Source organism: Lynx rufus, unplaced genomic scaffold (assembly GCF_022079265.1).
Source record: "Lynx rufus isolate CCGP_SWC_20201006 ecotype Redwood Valley unplaced genomic scaffold, mLynRuf1.p SCAF_8, whole genome shotgun sequence".
NCBI classification, from domain to species: domain Eukaryota; kingdom Metazoa; phylum Chordata; class Mammalia; order Carnivora; family Felidae; genus Lynx; species Lynx rufus.
Window position 1 is genome coordinate 17,914,956 of NW_025814896.1, and position 25,238 is coordinate 17,940,193.

General features: G+C 44.4%; 1 protein-coding gene across 1 annotated transcript in view; it reads left to right on the forward strand.

Annotated features, from left to right (window-relative positions):
• PTPRT (protein tyrosine phosphatase receptor type T) overlaps nt 1-25,238 on the forward strand; it is a 787,404-nt gene that overhangs the window by 493,461 nt on the left and 268,705 nt on the right. The window contains exons 10-11 of the mRNA XM_047069145.1: nt 2,758-2,959; nt 4,268-4,370. Coding sequence (XP_046925101.1) covers nt 2,758-2,959; nt 4,268-4,370 — 305 coding nt within the window. The remainder of the gene's footprint in view (nt 1-2,757; nt 2,960-4,267; nt 4,371-25,238) is intronic.

Here is a 25,238-nt window from a genome sequence, read left to right on the forward strand (position 1 = left end):
CTGGGTTTTCCTCAGTTCTCCCAAGACTGTTCCTACCCCGGGCCTTTGCCCAGGTGGTTCCGTCTGCCAAGACCCTAGAATGTTTCACTGCTGCTCTGACTCTGTGTTATCCTCTGCCATCAGCTCACTTCTCCCCTGAGATACCTCCCTGAGCACACTGTCTTAGTTTGGTGACCCTGAGACACCGAGAGGTGGGAGTGGGGAAGGAAAAGGAAGGGACGGTAGCCAGTGATGGATGTGTTTCCCAGCCAGCTATGTTGGAGGCAGTCGGAGTGGAATCCCTCCAGGAAGTCCCCTGGGATGCTGCAGGAGTGTCACATGGGAGGAGCCCAGGGACCGTGTGCATCAACTACCATCATTCTAGCCGCTGGGGGCGCCAATTACCCAGCGCAGGCGAGTGCCCCCCCCTCCCCCCAGGACAGCCCTCAAGCACAGAGAGGCAGATGGTTGCCTTGTTTCTCTCTGAGAAGCGGAGCAGGTGGGGGTGACCAGAGGGAAAGCTGGGGACAGGTTCACTGAGGACCTGCAGGACAGGTATTCCTGCCCAGGCTTTGCTTGCAAGGTGCCCAAATCCTTTAGCTTAGTGTGTTTTTCCTCTGGGGCTTGCTCTGCTCCGAGGAGTCTGGTCTGTCTCCTCCTCGGCATGTAGCGTCAATTGCTACTGCTTGACAGAGAGAGAAGTTACCTCTTTCTCTAAAACACGTGGCGCCCTTGCCAGAAAACGCAAACGGCTTATTTTTGATGTAAAGTTGGTGTGTTCCTGTTTCTGTCTGGGTTTGGTCTTCCTGGCACATAGAAGACATTCTTGACCGAAGACAAAGTGATAGAAGGTGTGTGTGTCATTGACCTACATTGCTCAGAAAGGAAGACACCTGGGCACGGGGTCAAGCTTGTGTTCACATCGGCTGTGTATGCAACAGTTGTGCAGTGCAGGCCCCAGGGTGCAGGCGTATGCAGGACACATTTGTGAAGGAACAAGTGAATCAATGAGTGAATGCATCCTTTAGTTAATGCGATGTTGTCTCCGGGCCGGGCAGCAACTTCTAGAGTAAGGAGCACAGATTTTAGATCCAACAGACCTGGGTTTAGTCATGTGTCAAGGGTAGAACCCTGAACAACCATGAGAATGCATGGCCTAGAGCTACACATGACAGCCCGCACGCCTCTCACAACCACAATGTGGAGCGAAAGAAGCTGCCCTGTATGCTTCCACGGATAAAAAGTACAAGAGCAGGCAACACTAGTCTGTGCTGTGTGTAAGTCAGGATAGAGGTTATCCTTGCTGAAGGGTGGTGGGGAGGGATTGGAAGGGGGCACGCAGGCTACATCTTGGTTCTGGTAATGTTCTTTCAGCCAGGTGCTGGTGATACGCGTGTGTCCGGTTAATAAAAATTCGTTGGACTGTATAGTTTCTGTATGTATGTTATACTCTAACTAAAGACTTTTTTTAATGTTTATTTTTCTTTTTGAGAGTGTGCAAGCAGGGGAGGGGCAGAGGGAGAGGGAGACAGAATCCAAGTCAGGCTCCAGGCTCTGAGCTATCAGCCCAGAGCCCGATGCGGGGCTCAAACTCACAAACCGTGAGATCATGACCTGAGTCGAAGTCCGAGGCTTAACCGACTGAGCCACTCAGGGACCCCTAATAAGACATGTTTAATAGGACAAACTAGATGAAACAAATAAACATACAATCCTGTGTTTGTCACTTTAACAACTGTGTGACCTGCAAATGTGGCACACAAAAGTGTGATCTATGGGGGCTGGTGCTGGGATGCCAACCGTTTTTGTTACTCTCACAGCAGGGTAAGTGCAGAAATAGAGAGTGAGCACTTAGAAGCTCTCATGGTCCCTTGACATTGCCACAGCCCCCCGTGTGGGAGGAGTGGACGTGTCTGGTTACACAGAGTGCAGACTGGTGTGGCTATTACCAGACTCACATGATGAGTCCCACGCGATGGGGTCTGCAGAATATTATGGGTCAGCAATGGATTGGGAAACACAAAACTGGGCCTTCACCACAGAAAGTTTGGAAAGTGCTGACTTAATGCAGGTTACTTTCAGTTGAGTCTCCATTTCTCCAACATTTAAATGAGATAAATATCCTGATGCCCCGAGGTTTAGGGAAGAGGAACAAGATACCGCGTGAGAAAGCAGCAGAGAGCACCATGGGGAGGAAGGGGCAAGGAGGCTGCATTCTTAAGTGGCCTTCCAAGCCATTCTTGTCAGACGTCACACATAAACACTGCTCTACAGCTGTGCTGTCCAATGTGGCAGCCGCTGGCCACACGGGGCTACAGAGCTTTTGAAACTTGGCTAGTCCAAATGGAGATGTGCCAGAAGGACAGACTACGTACTAGATGTCTAAGACTTAATATGCATAATAGAATCTAAAATACCACATTAAATGTTTATGTTGATTACAGGTTGAAATGCTAATACTCTGCACATATCAGGTTCAACAAAATGTGAAAATTAATTTTACTTTCTTCTTTTACTTTCTTTTCATGTGCCCACTAGATGATTGAAAAGCGTAGGTGTGGCTCACATTCTATTTCTGTTGGGCAGCAGCACTCTGGCGCATGTCCACAGTGCTCTTGTGAGACTGGGACCGTCTGTAAGGTGGACGATCCCAGCAGAACTTGCTGTTCAAACTTACATGCCTCCTTCTCCTTTGCTCTCCTGACATTCCCCTGGATGAGCTCCATCTAGCTTCCTGCGCGAGGTATTTATTTGTTTGTTTGCTGGCTTGTTGTACAGATCAACTACAAGGCTGTTGGCTCGCTGGACCCGAGTGCCGACCTCTCCAGCCAGCGGGGGAAAGTGTTCAAGCTCCGGAATGAAACCCACCACCTCTTTGTGGGTCTGTACCCGGGGACCACCTACTCCTTCACCATCAAGGCCAGCACAGCAAAAGGCTTTGGGCCCCCTGTCACCACTAGGATTGCCACCAAAATTTCAGGTATGTGTCTTAGAAAGGGGAAAGGAAGAAGGGTGGTCTGTTTTTTCCCCATACATAATTTTCCTGGGAGTGAAAAAGGGCAGAGCCAGCTGTCACCTCATGGTATCGGAGCAAGTAAGAGGATGCATCCCCTGGCGTGTATCACTGTAGTTCGTGAAGAAACCAAATCCACAAACCTCCTAAAGTGTAAAAAACATACTAATTAGACTAGACCAGAGGGAACACTAAGTGATTCACCAAATAATTTATCATACAATTGCATTAAATAGGACGTCTTCTTCCCATACAAATTCGTTTGTAAAAATATGATTTCTTTTCAAGAATATTCCTTTTGGCAGTACAGGGCACAGCCATAGGTTCTCATGAAATGTTGGATGGATGGATGGATGGATGGATGGATGGATATTACAATGCCATGGATGTCTGAGATTTCACCCGCCTGGTCACCAGTAGGGTCCCCTCCACCGCCAGACACATTCAACACGGAATTATCTCAGATCCCATTTTACAATTTACAAGTTTTGCAAATACCTCTGGCGTGCATGCATACGTATTTTGCATAGACACCCACAGTGGTTTTTGCGACTTAATGTTTTCACTTATCTTTATACCATAAGCATCTAACATGTTGGTACATTGCTTTCATGATAATGTTCTGTCAAGCGGATGGACGTAATTTAATTAAACATTCCCCTGTGGTTGCATGTTTTTAGAAAATAACTCTTCAGTAAATATGTTACAGAATACAGTTTAATTCCTTGGTTTGGATTATAACTTTAGGATTAAATTCCAGAAATTGAAATACTGAATTAAAAGGGCTATGGGTTTTAATAGCTCATCATACAGATGGCTAGATTAGCTTCCCAAGGGATTAGACTACGTTGTCTTCCCATCAGTCGGGATAAGAGAAGGGAGGGTCTCGTGAAAAAGAGAGAGAGAAAAGATAAGAGGAACTAGTTCAGCACTGCTGTAATTTGCATTTCAGATGTGTTTAAGGAGGTCGACTCTGCTTTTACATCTTTGTTAAGTACTTACCCTTCCTGCATTCATCTGTTTATGGTGTGGAACTCTTTGATTGCTGAGGGCTAGTGGCCACATCACTGCCATCCTTCCCCTCTATCTTCTGCACCTTGAAGGGACCCACAGGCAGGTTGGAAGGAGAACTGTGCTGAAAACCTGGGATGCCATGTGACTCTCGCCCAGCCCTTTCCCAGTGTCCTTCTGGCCATCCTGGGTGTCTTTAGGAATGGCAGCAGGGGAGGTAGTTAGCAGGAGTTCTGTGCTGAGTGCCCTCCTCTCTCTGTCCAGCTCCATCGATGCCGGAATATGACACAGACACCCCGCTGAATGAAACGGACACGACCATCACGGTGATGCTGAAGCCTGCTCAGTCACGGGGAGCCCCTGTCAGGTGAGGAGGGTTCTTCTCCTGGACTTCATGCTTTTTCTTCTCTGCACCGTGTAGTGCCCATGAACAGGACTGGCTAGAAGTGAGACTTCTGGAAAATGAGAATCAGCAGCCCCAAACTCAGTTCAGGGGGTGCCACTGGGCCAAGAGTCTCTCCCCCAGCAGTGAGGAATTAGGACGGGTTCAGAGGGAACATGCTGATGGGGACATGAGGTAGGGCTGGGAGAGAACTTCCTGGAACACACCTATGGTCAGTTTATTTAGTGGGGTTGGAGGCCTGGAAACAGAATCTCCTGGAAGGATATCCTTTCCATATATGACTGCCATAACAGACACATGGACCAACTTGCTGAATTCTACAAACAAACTAATCATGTAAATGGGACAAGACCTCCGGGCTGGTCCAGTTAGGGCCTTGGGGTACTAGAGTCCCTCAGGAGGACTTGCAAGGTCATACTGCTGACTTTCACAAGAGGTTGTTGGAGTTGAGGAGCATACTTCTGGCCAAGGCAGTGCAAGTAGTTCAGTAGCTAAGCTGAGCCAGTGCAAGTCCCCGGGCTCACGGTTGCCGGGAAGGTGGGCATCTCTTGGAAACAACTGCACTCTGCACAAGGGCAGTGGCTTTCAAATTGGCTCAGTTCAGTTAAACAAGCATGCATTGAGTATCTTATCTACCAGGAATGGTGGGGCACAAGGGACCCAAATGATTCATTTATTCATCCATTCCTTCAACAAACACCTGTTGAGCAAGTTGCTCAGGGCCAGGCACTGTTTAACCGCTTGGGAGATAGTAGCAAACTAGCTGTGAATAAGTCATTTCCTAAGGAAAGTTAAACTTCAGTTGGGAAACAAGAAACATGAAAACATAATTGCAATACAGTGTATGCTTATAGAGAAGAAATTCCCAGCTGACGTTCTCAGGTGACACCGAGCTGTCTCTTAAATGTGATATAAGATGTTGCCAAGGCAGTAAGAGGGTCGAGCATTAGGAAGGCATGAAGGAGAGAAGCAGCCTGTTGCATGGGTAGTAGTTAATCCAAGGCTCTGGAATTTACTTGAGCATAAAGGTCAAGGCAGGAGTGGTCAGGTGAGAATGGGGGCCATGTTTGAGAATCTCCAGTTTGTTTGAGGAGTCACAGAAAGCCATTGGATAGCCACATGCAATGTCACTCTTGTGACACCAGAGACTGGGAGACCAGCCAGGATGGAGGCAACTGAGATGGTCTAGTTATCTGTTTTCCAAACCGGATCCAGCTCTACCCAGAAATTGTAGGTGGCGGAGCAAATGAAATCAACTGCAGCAATTTGGAAGTTCTCATCTCTTCTAAAGATTTTGGACTGTGTTCTACCCTAAGTCAGGTGAATCCTTCAGGCCTTGCAGTGGGTGTGCGTGGTGTTTGTGGAGCACCTGGCTATAGAACTCTCACCTTATGTTCTCCACATAGGAGAACTATGTTCTCCACATATGTTCCAGGACTGTCCTACCTGTGATGAGCCAAAACAGGTGGTGGCTCTTATGTCATATGAATAATTACTTGAGTTACTACTTTTCTTCCTGTTACTCTCATGCAACATTTTCATTTGATTCTCTCTGTACATGGATTTCACTCTCTTACACATTCTCTAAGTGATGATCCTCATTTTCACATGAAGAAATTGAGGCTCAGAAGTGCCCAAGGGCACACAAAAAAGTAGGAAAGCTGAACTTGAGTACAGGGCCTACAGGTGCCAAATCATGTGTTCCGTTCAGGCCACCAGTGCCTCGCTCCCTTTCCCAGCTCTTACCTCTCATACAGCAGCATCAGTCACCATTTCAAAATCTTAGAAAGCTTCTCAGATGATGAAAGTATGGTCCAGAAAAAAGCAACAGCTTGCCCCACTTTACACAGCAAGTTAGCTGCTGACCCAGGTGCATAGGTCAGATCTGACCAAAAGCCCACGACCTTTATATTGCAGACCCAGGTACTCCCTTTCATTACTGCAAGGCTACAAATCAGCAAGGGGACTTCATCACTTGCAATCCCACTGTGGCTTCCCGGCAGGTGCAGATTCCATGTAGCTCACTGTAGTGTGCTGGCTGCTGGGTGGGGCGATGGAGAGGACCTGACTTTGGTGGCAGCGGACCAGCAGTAGATTGAAATCCCGCTCTGACACTACTGTGTGACTTTGGGCGAGTTACTTAATCCCCCTGACTCTCAGTTTTCCTTATCTGGAAAGCATGGATGGTAGCTATTTCGCAGAGGCTTAGCACAAAATACGGAAGTACCCAAAGCAGAGCAGACCTTCGAGAGTTATTTGTTAGCTTTGCTTCTTCTCTGTGGCACTTAGGAGGTTCTTTCAAAACAGTGTTTGACAATCTACCCTCTCTGTAGGGTCACAGCGTTCTCCACTGCATTCCTGTTCAAATTTCCAAAGCCCTTTGAGACCCTAATTCCATGATGGGGAAGGAAGGACTGTTGCTTTTTACTTAGGAGCCCCTAACTACTTTCCAGCACAAAGTCTCAGAAAAATTTCTTTTTATTTTTTTTTTAATTTTTTTTTTCAACGTTTATTTATTTTTTTTGGGACAGAGAGAGACAGAGCATGAACGGGGGAGGGGCAGAGACAGGGAGACACAGAATCGGAAACAGGCTCCAGGCTCTGAGCCATCAGCCCAGAGCCCGACGCGGGGCTCGAACTCCCGGACCGCGAGATCGTGACCTGGCTGAAGTCGGACGCTTAACCGACTGCGCCACCCAGGCGCCCCGAAAAATTTCTTTTTAAAGAAAAAAATTTTACTGAGAAAGAAGCAACCTTGGTTTTGCCCAGTGGCAGGATAAAGTTAATTCTTCTACAGAGGATTCAGGGTCCCATCCTCAAGATGAATCAGATTATATGTCTGTGAACCCCTGAAAACTCATCGAAGCCAGCTGAACACAGATGGGAGTAATTATCACCATGTTTTATTGGGCAACTGGCTGCTGGGTGGGATTGCAAGTAAGCAACTGTTACGTTCCAAGAGTTTAACCTTGACTAACCTATTAGAATTATTACATCCCTGTTAGAAGTGAGGAAACTAAAGTTCATGCTCACATAGTCAGCAAGTGATAAAGATGAGATTTACATCCAGCCCTTCCCAAAAGGGGTCCTCTGAGCAGCCCAAACTATTTTTTTCTGGGGAAGCTTTCCCAGTTCCCCCAAAGAGGTGCCCCTTACACTTTCCCTCTGAGCCTACATGCTCTTAGTTTGCACATCTTTGTAATAAGCTCATACATCCTAAGACTGTAGTAAACTAGGAGGTGGGAATGGAAATGCCCCAGTAGCAGTGAGAAATGACAGTGAGTAGCAGCAGAAAAACAGGGCAGGTCTACAAAACAGACACAGAGATTCAGCAAACAGGGAGGCGTACGTGCTGTAACCCCTCACAGCCATGGGTGTTCATTAGCGGTTCTGGTTCAACTAAAAATGTAGCGTTAGGTTCTGTGTCTTCAAGTTAAAAGAGGCTGCTGGTTTCCACTTAACAAGTAAGCCCTTGCTGCATGTCTGTCCCTGTACATAAATTATCTGTATCCTCACAACGTTGTGATAATCGTCTCCCCCATTTTGCAGATATGGAAACTGAGATAAATAGGAACCAAGTAAGTTGACTCAGGCCACAAAACAAGCAAGGGGTACAGACAGAACTTAAACTCAGTTCATCTGACCCTAAGCCAACACTCATTTCTCACAACCTCCCAAGGAGAAAGTTGTGCATGACATACTTTGGTGACATTTCCATTGGGGAAAAAAAAAATTAAATGTCACTGCTCAAAGGGGCAATGCTTGGTGTCTGTAAATGTCTGACTGCTTTTCTTCCCAAGGCTCTGGATCATTGAGAGTGGGTATAGGCTCAGTTTCTAGGATTATTTTCAGACTGTTGCTTGGGCATTTGCCAAGAAGGGAAGGAGATTAACCAGTGCCAGTTAGTATGACTTCCAGGTCAACTGCAGTGACAGCAGTGGCAATATCCCAGTAGATTTCAGTTACCTTAGCCCTCGTTCACCTTGAACTCTAGGCACTAGGATGCCCATCTGGGAGGCAGTGGACCATTAGATCATTCAACACATATTTATTGAGCCCTTGAGATGTCCCAGGAACTGAGCTAAGCAATGGGGATGTAGCAGGAAACAAGGTAGATACACACCTGTCCTCTTGAGCCTTAACTTTCGGCAAGTGTGCATGTGAACAGGAAGGGGGGTGGGGCATCAAGCAGGTGAGCAGACACAATACTGAGCTGAAAGTGGCAAAACAAGATGCTTTGAAGCCTGTGGGGACAGTATATTGATGGAAGAACTGCACTGTCCAGAGAGATGGGCACACCCCTGGCAAGCGGGCCAGTGAAGAGTCCCGCAGGTGGGGGACATGGGGGCATAGAGAAGACCGTGAAGGCTCCTCTCTAACCACAGGGCACAATGAGCTCACTAGATAGATTGGGTCATGGATGCCTGGACTCCTACTTTATAGTTGAATGCTCCTTTAATTTCACTGTATCATGTGATCATCACTCAGTGAGCTGGGTGGGACATACCATCTCTGTATCACAGGAGGGAGCTGAAGTCTAAGATACTGAATGGTCCAAGGTCATGGAGCTCGTTCTGCACAAAGTCTGTGTGTGGACCTTGCTTCCTGCTTCTGAGTTCATTGCTCCCTCAAGGAGTTCTGGGTTCCCCATGTCTGGGATGCCGAGTGATGACTCAGTAACTTTTCGGTGGGGCTGTTGTGGAGTGAGCTTCCAGTAACTAGAGAATCCGGGGCAGGCAAGATGCCTTCCCAGGGGACCTCCAACCCTGGACTATGCAGGCCCAGCCCGCAACTTGGGACCCCGCATCTCTGGGTGGAGCAGCCCATTCTCCAGCAGCCTCACCCCTGGGCCTCAGCTGCAGGCCCCACCCAAGTAGCTTTCTTCCTCCGTCTGCCAGCAGCGTTCTGGTCCTGGCTTAGCCAGACCCCAGCTCCTGCTCGGCTGCTTGCTGCCCCTGGGGAGCCCCATGGGTCTAATCTATTCTGCCTGGTAGAACTGGGCACACAGGGAGGCGAGGGGGAGAAGGGCGGATTGTCGTGCGGGGCTCCTGCACCCCCATCCCTCCATCCAAACCACCTCGGAAGCTTGGCCTATTTTTCTCATACTCCACAATGGAGATTTATTGCTTTTGCATTGCTTTCCTCAGGCCTTCAAAGATTTATTGGTTTTTAAGTGACAGAATCCCAGAATTGCTTAAAAGATCAATCAAATAGTGACTAGAATCTAATATTCAGCTCCAACTCGAACCCGCCAAACCTTCTTCCCCCACGCCCCACCTGTCACGCTGATGTATCTGTGGTAACCTTCATAAGAAAGTAACTTGGCCGTGAATTTATCACCCAAAATGCAGTCCCTGAAGCAGAGCCCCAGATTCTGTAGCAGATCCTGCCCCAGAGCTCCAGTTGGCTTCTTCAGGGACGTTCCCCTGTGTTCCTTCCCCTCCCATCAGTCACAGGGACCTGTCCAGTGCAGTCTAGAATCACTTCGGGATTAGCTGCTGCTTCTGCCCCTCTGCCACGCTTCACCTGTCCTGCCCGGGTGGTCTTGCTGGTTTGCCTCCCATCAATTTTTCTTCCTTCAGTCCATCCTCCACTGAGCTGTTGGAGTGTCCCTTAAAATTCTTCTTATATAATTTATATGTATAATTTATTGTCAAGTTAGATAACATACAGTGTATATACAGTGTGCTCTTGGTTTTGGGGGGTAGATTCTCATGATTCCCTTAAAATTCTTAAATGGGTCATTCATTGGCTTTCCACTATGTTGAGTTCAAGCTTCTTAACATGGAACGCCAGGTCCATCAGAATCTGGCTGCAACCTTCGTTTCTAGTTTTATTCCCTTTCACTCCGCCCCGTTACCAGTTTTTACTCAACAGGGCCCAGGGGGCTTCCTTCATCATTCTTTCTTTAATTGTGTTATGCACTTGCCAGTATGTTTCCTTTGGTTTTGTTTCTTGCCCTCCCCTCCCTAGACTGTGAGCTCCAGGAAACCCGAGGCTTGACACTGATGGATTCCCTTTCCCTGGGACAGTGTCCGGCATGTAGTAGGTGCTCAAAACACAAGTAAGTGACTCCGCACGTCTGTTTTGCGCACCTGGTAGATGGCAGGTGCTGGGACTGGAGGTACCCTTCACAGGCCTTGCCTTCAGCTTCTAAATCTGGAAGAGTGCTACTGCCCCATTGACTTTCTGCCCTGATGGAAATGTCCAGTCTCTGTGCTGTCCAGTCGTCGCCACCAACCACATGTGGCTATCATTGAGCACTTGAAATATGACCACTGTAACTGAGGAACTGAATTTGTTTATTTCTTAAATTAATTTAAATTTAAAGAATTCCAGGGTCATTCATAGCTCGCGGCTACCATTTGGGACAATGCAGTTCTGTTGGGAAGATAATCAGAAAAACTAAAAAAAAAAATGCTTGGTCAGAGGTTTCTATGAGGGTTCAGGGCAGAGGCACCCATCATTAGCCTGATGGGCTCAGGTGCAGAGAGGGCTTCCTGGAGACAGTGTTGCCTGACCTGAGACCTGCCAGCTTGCGGGGAGTTTGCTTAGTGAAGGAGGGGGGAGCAGCATACACAGGAGCCAAGGCAGAGAAGGTGCACGGTGTGTTCAGAGGCGGCAGGGACATCAGCACACTTGGGCAGAGGGGAGCAGGGAGGCAAAGGAACAGGCTGGGGTGCGGTAAAGAATCATTGTTTTGGGTTTGGACTTTGTCCTGAGAGGTATGGGGAACATTTGGCAGCTCTTGGCTCTCCCGTAAGCATTCCAGCCCTTGTCTATGCCATTCTCTGTGCCGAGCATGGCATTCTCTACCTGTCCAATGTGCAGTTCAAATCTGCTACACCTGGGGCCATTCCCCACCGTGCAGCAGGATACATTGGCTCCCCTGGGGGCCCACACTCTGCCCTGGCCAGTCCCCGGTCAGGGACTTGTCGTTTCAGTCTCTACCAGCCCGTGACATCTTAGTGTCCTCCTGCCGTAGCTAACTTCCCAGTGGGATACGCCAGAAAATCAAAGCCTTCTGCAATCATACCCAGCCTCATGCAGTTGACTCATGAGTGGCCTTGAGCCAGTTACTTAACTCCTCTGATCTCAGAGCTGCTTGTTAGAAAAATGGGAAGTACCCACGTCACAGATTGTTGTGAAGATCAAAGGAGGTAAAGTGTGTCGAATGCACCTGGTAGTTGTTCAACTTCCTCCTTGGGTTGGCCAAGCCGTTGAGACCGAGAGTGGCTCCCTCCCCTAGTAGCCATGGGAGAGGTGATTCTCTGAGCCCTGCTGTAAGCTGATGACTGTTCATCCTTTGCTGCTCTGACACCATGGAAAATCTGCATGCAGGGTGCTGGCAAGGGTGTGGCTCATAAGGAAACATGCAGTTGTCTCCAAGAGTGTCACAAAATCCTCAAAACAATATGCCTTAAAAACAGATCCTCAAATTTCAGCACATTTTCAGAAATACTAAATGAAACAGACAGGGTTAGGGTACCTCAACTGCTTAAAGGCCAGCAAATCAAGGGCTGAGAGCAGTGCCCTCGTCTTGGAGGAGATGCCCATATGTGTTGTGAAATCAAAGTAAATCAGATCCAAAGCATCATCAGGAATGATCATGGGGACCCACGTGAGCTTCCTGAAGTGAGATCTTATAAATATGGGGAACCAGAGTAGGTACCTGAAATCAAAACCAAGCAGGAAATGTGGGAGCAGATCCCAGGAGGTGAGCCAGGTTTATCCGTTCGCAATTCATTAAGTAAGTCAGTAAATACCTAACTGGAATCGGAGCAAACAACCACGTGCCAGACATTGTGCAGCCCTGGAGATCCGGAGCTGAGCACACGGTCCCACGTGAGGCTGATATCCTAAAGGCAGAGACAGAGCTGTTCACGTGGTGCCACAGACACTCATTGACAACACAGACTGTTAGCCGTGGCCGCCAGTTCTGACTAGGTTGGTGCTACCTCCCCACCCCACCTCTGATTTCAGCTGTGGCTGAGCTGGCCTGTTCCCTGCGTACTAAGTTACAGGATCCCTCCTCTAACACCAGCACCCCCTCCTTTTCTCATCTCTGCTTTTGTGCTTTCTCCAAAACCCCACAGACCTTGTTTGGTCTGAGCGGGCAGGTACAGCTCAGACACACGGGATTTGGGACACCTGGGTGGCTCAGTCTGTTAAGTGTCCGACTCTTGGTTTGGGCTCAGGTCATGATCTCACAGTTAGTGAGTTTGAGCCCCACATGGGCTCCACGCTGACAGCATGGAGCCTGCCTAGGATTCTCTCTCTCCCTTTATCTCTGCCCCTCCTCTGTTCTGTCTCTCAAAATAAATAAACTTAAAAACAAACAAACAAACATGGAATTTAATGCCAACAGGAGACAGCAGTCCAGCAGTGCCCCGCCTCCTGTCCTTTGGAGGAGGTGTGTGCCACATGGTTCCCCACACACCTCCATTAGGATTGAGCCCTGCTTGCCCACAGTGGGAGCCATTTCAACAATGCAAACCTTACTGGGTTTTTTTTTTTTTTTCCCTAAAAGGGAATCAGACCAGGCAGGAGATGAAGTTAGACTAAAACGAGGCCAGGAGGACAGCAGTGGGCAGGAAACGCGAAGGAGAGTGACACCTGATGAGGCTTGATGGGAAAGGGCCAGAACATTGGTGTCCAGGTGAAAAAGGACATTCACCCAGGGTCTAGTGGTGGTGGAGGTAGAGAGAGGGCCTTGAGCTGACTAGGCAGCAGCTTTGATGATGACTTCTCTCTAAGGAGCAGGCAGGTGGGTGGGGAGGAAAAGACATTGTCCAGGGTGACTCCCACATTTTGGCCTATTCGTGGATTGGAGGATGGAGCCCTTCTCTGAGCCAAGGAGCACTGAGGGCAGCAAGAGTCTGCAAGGACACATTATCCAGGAGAGACCATTGGTGGTGAACATGGCCTGGGCACCTAACTGGGGATTAGCAACCAGCTGCACAAGGACAGGTTGTGTGGTCCAGGAGAGCTCCCTGGGGAGCTCTGAGGGATGTCCTTCAAAGTCAGGTAGGACTTGTGACCTGCTTTCATGGGATGCTTAAGGCCTAGTACACAGGGGGTCAGCTCTGGTTTGGAAGGCCAACAGTATGACCGTCTGAGTACAGGGAGACAGAAGAACATGGTGAATGGTCTCTAACACAACTGCAAGTTCTTTTCACTCCTGATGAGGAACCCCAATCCTTTGCATTTGACAGGTACAGATAGTTAAGACAGTGGCTTTGAAATGCACAGTGACTAGCTGCAGTACAGATTGGAGAGGCAGTCAACTCTAAGTTTTTTTTAATGTTTATTCATTTTTGAGAGACAGAGCATGAGTTGGGGAGGGGTAGAGAGCAAGGGACACCCAGAATCCAAAGCAGGCTCCAGGCCCCGAGCTGTCAGCACAGAGCCCAACACAGGGCTTGAACCCACAAACCATGAGATCATGACCTGAGCCGAAGTCCAGTACTTAACCCAGGCGCCCCAAAGATCCAGTCAACTCTTAAAGAAAGAAAAAACTTCATTGGAAAGAAAAGGAAAAATTGCCAAGTTTCTTCCAGGATTCCTTTAGTAACTGTGGAGCCCAGATGGGGAGTATGAGACACAATCACAGAAGGCTTTTGCTGGTCCCTTGGAGGTGCAGTGACCAAAATTGGCATCGTTACCATTTGATTCTAAGATAGGAGCGCAAAAGGTGTCCAGTTAAGAAGGAAAAATGAAAATTTTGAGGAGTTCTTAGCGGGTAGCCTGAGGTGTTTCTGAGTCCATGTCCACTTTGGGAGGGATGAGAAATGACAGTTATACTGGATACTCGTTCTTGAAACATCATTTATTTCACTTAGCTCCCCACTCTCTGGGATACCTTTGCTGGGGCCTGAAGATGAGGAGTGCTATGTGTCCCACTTTGGTGGAGGGATGGGCAAGAGGCACTCCCACATAGACTGTGAGATTTAGCTCTGAAAGTAATACCATTTGTTGCCAAGTCTACACGCTGGCCGGGATTTCATCACACCAACTGGGGAAGAGGAGGAGCCAGATACAAAAAGAAACAACCAGAAATGAGGCATAGTGGGATAAATACTACTGCAGAGCTGTTCCCAGTGGGGCTGCCCCTTACTCTAAATATGGCGACTAAGGGCATGTGTAACTGTGATTAGAGGGACATGTAACCACCAGTGAAACTTCCCAAAGAGACAGAATCAGTCCGTTGAGTATGGCACAGAGTGCAATCAGGAAGACCACCCAGGAGAACAAAACGGAGGAAAGGTGGGCCCCAGATAATGTAGGTGAGTTTGCATTCACTTCAGCTCACCCTAATTGTATTGCAGGTTTCCCTTTATCGACCCCCCCAAAAAACCCAGTGACCCAACTTACCAAGAATTGGTTCTGGTGTTGATGGATTCTGGATTTTATTCCTTAGTTTCAAACCAAGGAGGAAAAACAGGTGTTTCAGAAAGAATATTTTAAATGGAGCAGGAGGAGCAGTTGCTGGAACATGAAGAACGAAAGAGTGTTCTATTTTGGACCGTCTGCCATCTGGAGAGATGGAAACAGACTGTCACTGGCATGAGGGAAAAGAGACAGTGTGGTTGTCATGTTCACCTCCTACCATAGGGGCTATTTAAATTCCAGAAGGCTGGAGAGCTGTAGAGGCATGAGATCAGGGGTTTTAGATTTGAGAACCATTAACATTCAAGTGGTATTTGAAGCATGGGAGGAGCAGGTGACCTTATCCAGGGAGAGGATCTACAGGAAGAGACGAAGAAGACAGCTCTATGAAACTCTGTCAAGGAACAACACAGGAGATGGAGAAGGTCTGGCCATAGAAGTAGAAGAAAAACCAGGGCAGAGTTAAAACATGAAAACCAAAGAAGGTTGTTGTTAATTGTTTTTTGTTTCTGTTTTTGCTTTAAACAGGAGATGGTTGAAATTTTGTTGTTCAGAATTCTCTAAGAGCTCCCAGCAGCTCTTACAGTAGAAAAGAAGAGAAACTCATACCTTGATCAAGGACCATAGGAAAAGGAAGATGATGATACCAACAAAAGTGCTTAAAATGGGCCATATGGTCCAGGCTTGATTTGAAAAGCCCATGGAGCTAGCTGTGCAGATAACAGAAATATTGAGGGCCAGGTGACCCCAATGCTGTTGAGGAATCTGTGCAGAGGGTACAAGGTTGGGAGAGGCTGGACAGACAAAGTGGCATTCAGAGAATAAATGATCAAAGATAAGGTTTTAGTAATGGAACCCCGCAATGGAATAATGTGGCTCCAGGAGTTACCATGTTGGTAGTGGTAGTGGAAGAATGGTAATGGGTTGAAGGTAAACGTCATTGAAGCCAAGTATTTCAAGGACCAAAGAGGCCAGGCTATCATGGGCAGCCTGTCTAAGGAGATGTAATCCTTACCATGCTAATCCTCCCAACCCCGGGGAGGTGGTGAAACCCTTTGCAAGAGCAACAGGGATTCTCCAGGGTGCCTTCTCCTGAGTCTCAGTTTTACTCCAACTTTTATTCTGCTGACTTGTATTTCTCACAGTCTTCTGGGCCCCGTGACAGCTTGCATCACTGCTTTGTCTCAGATCTTGCACAGCTGTAACTGATGGTTCTTAGTCTTTCTGTCTGCAACTGCCCAAAGGTCAGACTTTCAAGTCAGCCTCCATCAAGTGCATTTCTATAGCCTAATCTATTGATGTTCTTCTGAGCTGGTACATGGATCTGTGCCATGTTAGATTCCAAGGAGGTTTACTCTCATCCAAAAAGCATTCTGCACAATGCTCACTCCAGCTGCCTGCGGCTGCTCAGAGAGTTGCCTCCTCTCAGCAGCATTGAGGGAGGTGATCTTGAAAGCCCTGGCTTTTTGGTAGGACAAGCACAACTTAAAGGTTAGAGTCTCTGCCATGAGGCAGAAGAAATTTGTACTCACCCCCTTTCACAATGCAACCCATCATTTTCTTGCCTGGCTATAACTGCTTGCAATTTGCTGTTTAACTGGTGCATTTCCACTTGGATGTAGGTTCCCTAAGCAATTTCTAAAGATTATAAATGTATAAAATAAGTGTTCCTGGCCAGGGCAGGAGGTATAGTAGCACCGATAACACAAGGATTCATGGGCAAGATTTTAAACCTACTCTGTCCAGTACTGAAGCCACGACTCCATGGGGGCTATTTAAATTTAAATTAATATGAATTAAATTAAAACTTTATTTCATTAATTACATTGTCCCCATTTCAAGTACAATAACCATATGTGGCTAGTGACTACCATATTGAACGGCATTTGCATCATCACAGAAAATTCTGTTTTTACTGCAAGGCTCTAGGCCCTCAGGGGGCTGGTAAAAAGAGGTCAAGCTCTGTCTATGGCTTCCAAGGGGCTGTTAATGGGGACTTAGACACAGGCATAATGTGTAAGACCCCAGAGCCAGAATGGGACCTGTGACTGGTCCCATTACTGCTGAGACCCTGACCTACTGAACTAGGCTCCCCAAGCTCCACTGCATCACTCTGCATCTGGGAAATGATTTAACCCCAGGGTTATCAAATCACAGTGGCTATTAGAATCCCCTAGGGTGCTAGTAAAAATGTAGATTTTTGCCCATCCCCAGGGATAACAGCACCAGACCTGAGAATCTGTATTTGCACAAGCTCCCAGATGATGGTCATGCTGGTCTTGAACCACAACTCCAGCACCACTGGGTTAGCTTACAGCTGGACTCCCATATGGGGAGAGGAGCTCTTAGGGAAGTATTCTCTTCTGTGGCATCGATGCTTACTTGTTCTCCTGACATGGGGAAGTAATTGTTTTATGTGTTACTGTGAGGTTGCCCCTGTTGGTTTTACAGCTTTTGGAACTTGTGTCTGTTTTGGTGTATGTTTCAGCATGAAGATAATGAATTTTAGTCAAACTAGGATGTCTGCCAGCTTACTTTTATTTGTAAGGTCCATACGGGGGCCAAAAACACACACCCCTGTTTTCCTGTGATGACAACAATGGCGTGTGAAAGAATTCATGTTGTGTTGTTACATGCTGATAGCACATCTGAAGATACCACTTCTGTGCAGATACGGGGCTTAGGTAGAAGATGGATGTTTGGTGAGATAGAGTGTCAGGATCTGAACAAATCTGTATTCTTTTGTGGAAGGCTCCAGCAGCCTGGGAGAAACAAATCCATTTCCAACTTTCACTCTATAAAAAGTTGCATATTTTCTTAGATCAGACAAAATATATTGAATGCCAAAATGTTACAGCAATATGGGCGCGTCACTCAGCTGGGTTGGAATCTGTATGCATTGTCCCCCCGGGCCAGTTTTGATTATGTTCTTTTTCCTTTTATTGCAGTCAGCAAATCTGAATTTGCTATTGTGGGGAGAGCAGGAAGAAGAGAAAAAAATGAACGTTTTTAACCTTCAGAAAGTTCAGAGGTTCAGTCTGAATAAGCACAAAAACTTTCAGTGTGCCTCTGAATTCCTTGCATTTGCAGAACTGCTCAGAATCCCAAGAGAACTACCTTGCACACAGGATTCAGGCCCTGCTTTGTAGCTAAAAGGCAGAGCAGAAATTATGAGAGGAGCAGAACTAGAGAAGTGGGAAGAGGAATCACTGTACAAAAAGGAGTTTGGTCCCAATCCAGGCTAAGTTTTAGCCTATTGTTCAGTTTCTTCAATTCTAAGCCATCTGCTTCCCACGGCTCTCAGATAACATCTCCCCTGCCAGGACACCCTGTTCCTGCTTAATTGAAATTAGTTTCCAAGAATAGTTGTCCAAAGCAGTTTCCAATGGCGGGAATGTTTTGAAAGTCACAATAGGAGTTGTAGCTTTGGGATGCAGATGTCTACACATGAGCCAGATGTTCAAAGACATCACATGGTCCACAGCAGCCTTCATATTACCAAAGCCAAGAGTTCTCTCATTGGCCTCTGCAACTCAGAAATGGCTCCTTTGAAACTGGCATCATCCCTCCATTAGGGACCTGTAATACTGCAAGTGTGAAGGGAAACAATCACTTCTATTCAGGTTTAGAGCAATGTGTTTCCCAGGCTTAATTATACCACAGGTATATAAATTACAGAAACATGTTAATGCTCCCATGATTAAAATTATAGAGTGCCTAATTGAAAAAGCATAAACTGAATTGAAGAATTCCTAATTATAGTTTGCTTTGAGGTGTTAATTTCCTCCATAACGAATGCATAATTTCTTGGAACCTAAAAAGGTGGCCTCTTGCATCAGCACGTAGGCTGAAGGCAGATGGGATGGGGTTGTCATCTTTCAGTACAGGAAGTTGACAAGGGAGGTTTGGTTTGGTGGGAGAACCTTGGAAGGGAGCTTTGGAAGGAGGCAGAACTGGTAAAGATGCTGCATCAAGGTTCTACCTAGTGGGCATTAGGACAAAGGACAGGTTAGGAACCCATAGAAAAACTTGTTCCACCTGCCTTTTTCTTCTGTCTCCAAAGCCTCAACCTTTATCTCAGTTGGTTTGGGTGATTTTTGTGCTGTGTCCTGGACCAGTGCTATTATCTGGGAATCTGTTAGAAATGCAGATGTTCAGGCCCTGCCTCCTGACCTACTGAATCAGGAACTCTGGGAGTAGAGCAGTCTGGGTTTTAACAAGGTCTCTGGGAGATTCTGGTGCATGCTAAAGTTTGAGAAGCCCCGTTCTAAAGAGCAAGTCACAGACTGCCAATGTCACATCTAGCTGAGCTTTGTTGAGCTCCTACTCTGGATCAGAACTGGTGATTAGTGACTTCCCAAGCAACATTTCACTTGATATTCAGAGCATCAGACTGAAGCAGGAAAAATTCGCTCTGTTTCTCAGGTGAGAAAATAAAGATCCAGAAAGCTGGCTTGCCCAGCCTGTAGCATTTTTGAGAGCTATAGGCCTTGTCTCTAGGTTCAGATGGGGACTCACATGCACTGTGTTGTCCATCTTTTTCATTGTTGTCACCTAGTTTCATCAATAGTTTGCTAATAAATGGGTTTTCTGAACATTGTGGAGCTGAAGGCTGAGCCGCTACTGAGAATGAATTCCAGGTGAGTCATGACTTTGCTAATGCTGAGTCTGACTTTAGAATGAGGGAGGGGGCTCCTAAGTGTCTGTAATAATTGCTAGTAAGGGCATCGATTGTTAGCATGCATCCCTCCTGAATAGTGATGTGAATTCTAAGCATAAAAGGCGAGAGCTCACAAAGAAACTTTTTGAGGTTTGGAAGTAATTCCCCTTCTCTAGTGACCCAAGTAGCTGTAAGTCCTGGATTAGAGACTCTAAGGACAGAGGAAGCTGCCCTAAGACATACAGCATCTCTGTCTCCTCTGTTCAGACATCTTGGTTTTCTCAGGTTTCTATTTCCTAGTCTAAACACATAAGAGAGAGAGTCTCTCTCTCTCTCTCTCTCTTCCTCTCTCTCTCTCTCTCTCTCCCCCCCCCCCGACAATGTCTCTCTCTTTCAATGTATTTGTGTGGGGGCAGGTTTTAGCCAGCCCATAGCCATATGAAACAATAAGCTTATGTTCTTGGCCTATAGCACTCTACCAAATTTTTGCGTAATACTTAGCCATTCCCATATGGTTGAAAATTTAGGTCATTTCCAGTTATTTATTGTTATAAATAACCCAGGGGGAAAAAGTACTTATTTTTTCTTTTGGTATTGCATCTTTAAATAGGAAAAAATTCTCAGTTCAATTACTGACATGAATAAAATCGGACTAAAATGTGTTGAATGCCTACACTTATATGCCAGGCACTGACAGCCAATTCATATATATTAACTTTTTTCATTATTTAATTAAAAAGAATCTCAAAGTAACAAGTATACATAGTTAGGAAATCAGATAGTCGAAGACCATTCCCCTGAGCCACCTTTTCAAACCCACTCCTGTGTCCAGAGGCAACTGCATTGTCATTCTTTACTTCTTCTGGGAATTGGCATTGCCACTACATAATGTGCTGGAGCCTTTGTTTCTTTGTGTTTTCTATCAGCATGGAGCCCGATGTGGGGCCCAAACTCATGAACCATGAGATCATGACTTGAGCTGAAATCAAGAGTCGGAGGCTTAACCAACTGAGCCACCCAGGCGCCCCATATAATGTGCTGTTTTAAAATGATTGGTTGTAGACATTATCTGTTTACTTCCTATTATTATAAATGAGAATTTGGCTTTTTTAAATCATCTAGTACTTCCCCTCAAGCTTCCCAATGTAGTTATACCACTATTTTTAGTTAAATAAATACACAATGGCTAATTTTATAATTCTATAAAAGCAGGGCACTTCAGTGCCAAGTGGTATACTATTTTTGTTATAGTATTGTATAATTAGCTCAAAGCTTACTATGTACGAGATACTATTTTCAGTTCTTTACATACATTAACTCAGTTAATTCTCACCCAAACCCTTTAAGGTAAGAATAGCATGAACCCCATTTTAAAATGTGGAAACTGAAGCACTGAAAGATGAGATAACTTGCCCAAGTTCACACAGTTAATATGTTGTTGATCTAGGATTTGAACACAATAGTCTGGCTTCACAGTCTGAACTCAACCACTATGCTATACCACCTGCCATTACTCTTCCTGTCTTGTACAGTTTTTTTCACCCTAGAATACGCAATTATTCTATTTTATTCAAGTAATATCTTTATTATGCTATTCATACATTTTTCTTCTCACAGAGCCCCGTCATGTCAGGTTTACCCCTAATTTTCCTTTCTTTTCTTTTCTTTTATATATATATATATTTGGTCTTTCCGTTCTATTTTCTAGAAGAATAACCCTTGTATAGCAGTTGTTTAAAATTTCAGCAATTATAATTTTTTAAGAGCCATATATGGTTTTCTGAATTTATTTTTCTCATATCATCATCACTTATTGTTTCTAGAAGGAGTTGTTTCTCGGGGCGCCTGGGTGGCTCAGTAGGTTGAGCATCTGACTCTTGATTTCAGCTCAAGTCGTGATGCCAGGGTTGTGGGATCAAGCCCTGTGTAAGGCTCTGTGCTGAGGATGAGAGCGTGGTTGGTTTCTCTTTCCCTCTGCCCTTCTCACCAGCTCATGCTCTCTCTCTCTCTAAAAATAAAAAAAAAAAAATAAGTAAATAAAAATATTTAAAAGAAAAAAGAAGCAATCATTTCTCAAATTTTCTGAAGATAGTATTTTGATTATGGGAGAGAGGCTTTGCTTACTGCTGTATCATCCCCATTTCCTCTTGAGTCATTTTATTTTCCATTTGAATTGACTCTTCTCTTTTATATTGGTGCGTTTCTCACCTAACCAACAAGACTTGTAGTCAGTATTTAAAAGTAAGCTATTGTGATCAGAAAGAGAAATGAAGAAGGCAAATTTCATTTGCAGTTGCACCAAAAAGCATAAAATACCTAGGAATAAATTTAACCAAGGAGGTAAAATGCCTGTATACTGAAAACGATAGGACATTGATGGAAGAAATTGAAGAAGACACAAACAAATAGAAAGATATTCCATGCTCATGGATTGGAAGAATTAATATCATTAAAATGCCCATACTACTGGAAACAATTCACAGAGTCAGTCCAATCCTTCAAATTTCCAATGGCATTTTTCACAGAAATAGAAGAAATAATATTAACATTTGTATGGAATCATAATAGACCCTGAATAGCCAAAGCAATCTTGAGAAAGAAAAACAAATATGGAGGTATCACACTCCCTGATTTTAAACCATATTACAAAGCTATAGTAATCAAAACAGTAAGATACTAACATAAGCAGGCACACAGATCAAGAGAACAGAACAGAGATCCTAGAAATAAACCCACAATTATATGCTCAGTTAATTTATAATAAAGGAGGCAAAGATATACAATGAAGAGATGACCACCTTTTTAATAAATGGTGTTGGGAAAACTGGAAAGCCACATGCAAATGAATGGTACTAGACTGATGGCTTATACCATACACAAAAATTAACTTAAAATAGATTAAAGACTTGAATATAATACCTGAAGCCATTAAACTCCTAGAAGAAAACATAGGTGACAATCTTCTTGACATTGGTCTTGGAGATGATTTTTTGGCAAGAATAAAGGCAAAAATAAACAAGTGAGACTACATCAAACTAAAATGCTTCTGCATAGCAAAGGAAAACATCAGCAAAATAAAAAAGCATGCTACTGAATGGGAGAAAATACTTGCAAATCGTATACCCAATAAGGGGTTAATATCCAAAGTACATAAAGAACTCCTACAACTCAATAGCCAAGATTAAAAAGTGGGCAGAAGACCTGAGTAGAAATTTTTCCAAAGAAGACATACAAATGGCCAACAGGCACATGAAGAGATGCTCAGCATCACTAATCATCAGGAAAATGCAAATCAAAATCACAATGAGTTACCAATGGCTATTATCAAAAAAAAAAAAGATAAGAAATAACAAGTATTGGCAAAGATATGGAGAAATAAAAACTTTTTTGAACTTTTGGTGGGAATGTAAATTGGTGTAGTCACTTTGGAAAACAGTATGAAGATTCCTCAAAAAATTGAAAATGAACTACTGTCTGATCATCAATTCCACTACTGAGTATTTGTCCAGAGAAAACAAAAATACTAATTTAAAAAGATATATCCACCCCTATGTTCATTGCAATATTATTTATAATAGCCAAGATATAGAAGCAGCCTAATTGTCTATCAATGAGTGAATGGATAAAGATGTGGTACTGTATATGTATGTAAAAAAGAATTAAATTTTGTCATTTGCATCAAGGATGGACCTTGAGGGAATTATGGTAAGTGAAATAAACCTAACAGAAACACATATATTGTATGATTTCACTTATCTAGAAAACAAAGCAAATAATACAAAACTCATAGATACAGAGAACAGAACAATGGTTACTAGAGAGGAAGGGGGCAAAGTGAGTGAAGAGAGTCAAGAAATAAAGATTTCCAATTATAAATAAGTCATGGATATGTAATGTACAGCATGGTGACTGTAGTCAATATTGTAGTGAAGTTAACCAAGAGAGTAAATCCTAAAACTTCCCATCACAAGGGAAAAAAAAGTATATAACTTTGTATAGTGATGCATGGTAACTAGACTTATTGTGGTGATCATTTCACAGTGTGTGCAAATACTGAATCATTGTTACACACCTGAAGCTAATAAAATGTGTGTTTATTATACCACAGTGAAAAAAAAATCCAGTCGCCATGTATTGTGTGTGACAAGTAACCGTTTTAAGACATACTATGTACATGGTATCCTGCTGTGTTACCCCTTTTAGATGGTGCACAACTAAGTGTCTGTGCCAGGAGGCTTTCTTATGAATTCATTACTCTAATGACCATATAATTGATTGTCCAAATTGGAGCACTTTGAGAATGAAGGGGATCAAATAAATACTGCAGGAGCATGGGCATAAACCTGGACTCTTGTGGGAAAACTGGAAAATATGGTTACCCTGTCTGTAATCTGCTTGAGGTAATGCGATTTCTTTCAGTAACAATAAAAAATTAAATGACACATTATTAGTTATATCAATCTGTATTTGCCTTTTGTTTTCTCATTCATAGCTTAACAATAGTGTTCATTTTTATCCTTCTATTCTCAGTGCCTCTTCCATAGTTTTTCAGAAGTGAAAAAGTCCAAAATTTAATTATCTTTGGAAATTCAAATATCTCCAAATACTGTAGCATTCTTTTTTATTTTTTTTTAAATGTGTTTATTTATTTTTGAGAGGCAGAGACAGAGTGTGTGTGAGCAGGGGAGGAGCAGAGAGAGAGGGAGACACAGAATCCGATGTAGGCTCCAGGCTCTGAGCTGTTAGCACAAAGCCCAACACATGGCTCGAACTCCCCAACCATGAGATCATGACCTGAGCTGAAGTCAGGCACTTAACTGACTGAGCCACAAGGTGCCCCCCAATACTATAGGATTTGAAATAAAATCCTGATAAAAAATAAAGAGTAAATTGTTTATGATATTTAGAATACTTTTTATTTTACAAAGTAAATGTTTAATTTATACAGTAGGTCAGTTAATTTTCAAGGTGTTTTCCTTTTTTTTTTGTAAGAAAAGTTGGAATGTTATATTTTGAAAAACTTTGGTTATTAGGAAACCTGTCGAATTTTCTTCTCTCCACTTTTATAGAAAAATAATTGCCATACATGACTGTTGTAGTTTAAGGTGTACAATGTGGTGATTTGATTTACATATACTATATTGTGAAATGATTACCACGATAGGTTCAGCTAACATTCATCTTCTCATATATGTAATAAAAGGAACAAAAAATCCTCCTTGTAATGAGATCTCTTAGGATTTACTCTCTTAACAACTTTCCTATATGTCACATAGCAGTGTTAGCTGGAGTCATTATGTTGTCCATTTCATCCCTGTATATTTGTACTTTTTGACCACCTTTCTCCAATACTTCCTCCTCCGTACCTGCCTGCCTCTGCTAACCACAAATATGGTCTCTTTTTCTAGAAGTTTGGTGTCTGTTTGTTTGCTTATTAGATTCTACATATAAGTAAGATCATATGGAATTTGTCTTTCTCTGTCTGACTTACTTAATTGAGCCTAAATGCCTTCCAGAACCATCCATTATCCATGGATAATATACATTATCCATGTATAATATTCCATTGTATGGACAGACCACAGTTTCTTTATCCATTCACCCATCGATGGCCATTTAGGTTGTTTCCATGTCTTGGCCACTGTAAGTAATGCCATGAACATGGGGGTTGCAGATACTTTTTTGAGTTAGTGTTTCTGTTTCCTTTGAAAACCTGTCAAAATTAACAAAGGATTATCTAGCTCCCAAGTTGAAAAGGCAGAAGGGAGAAGTTGTACCATTTT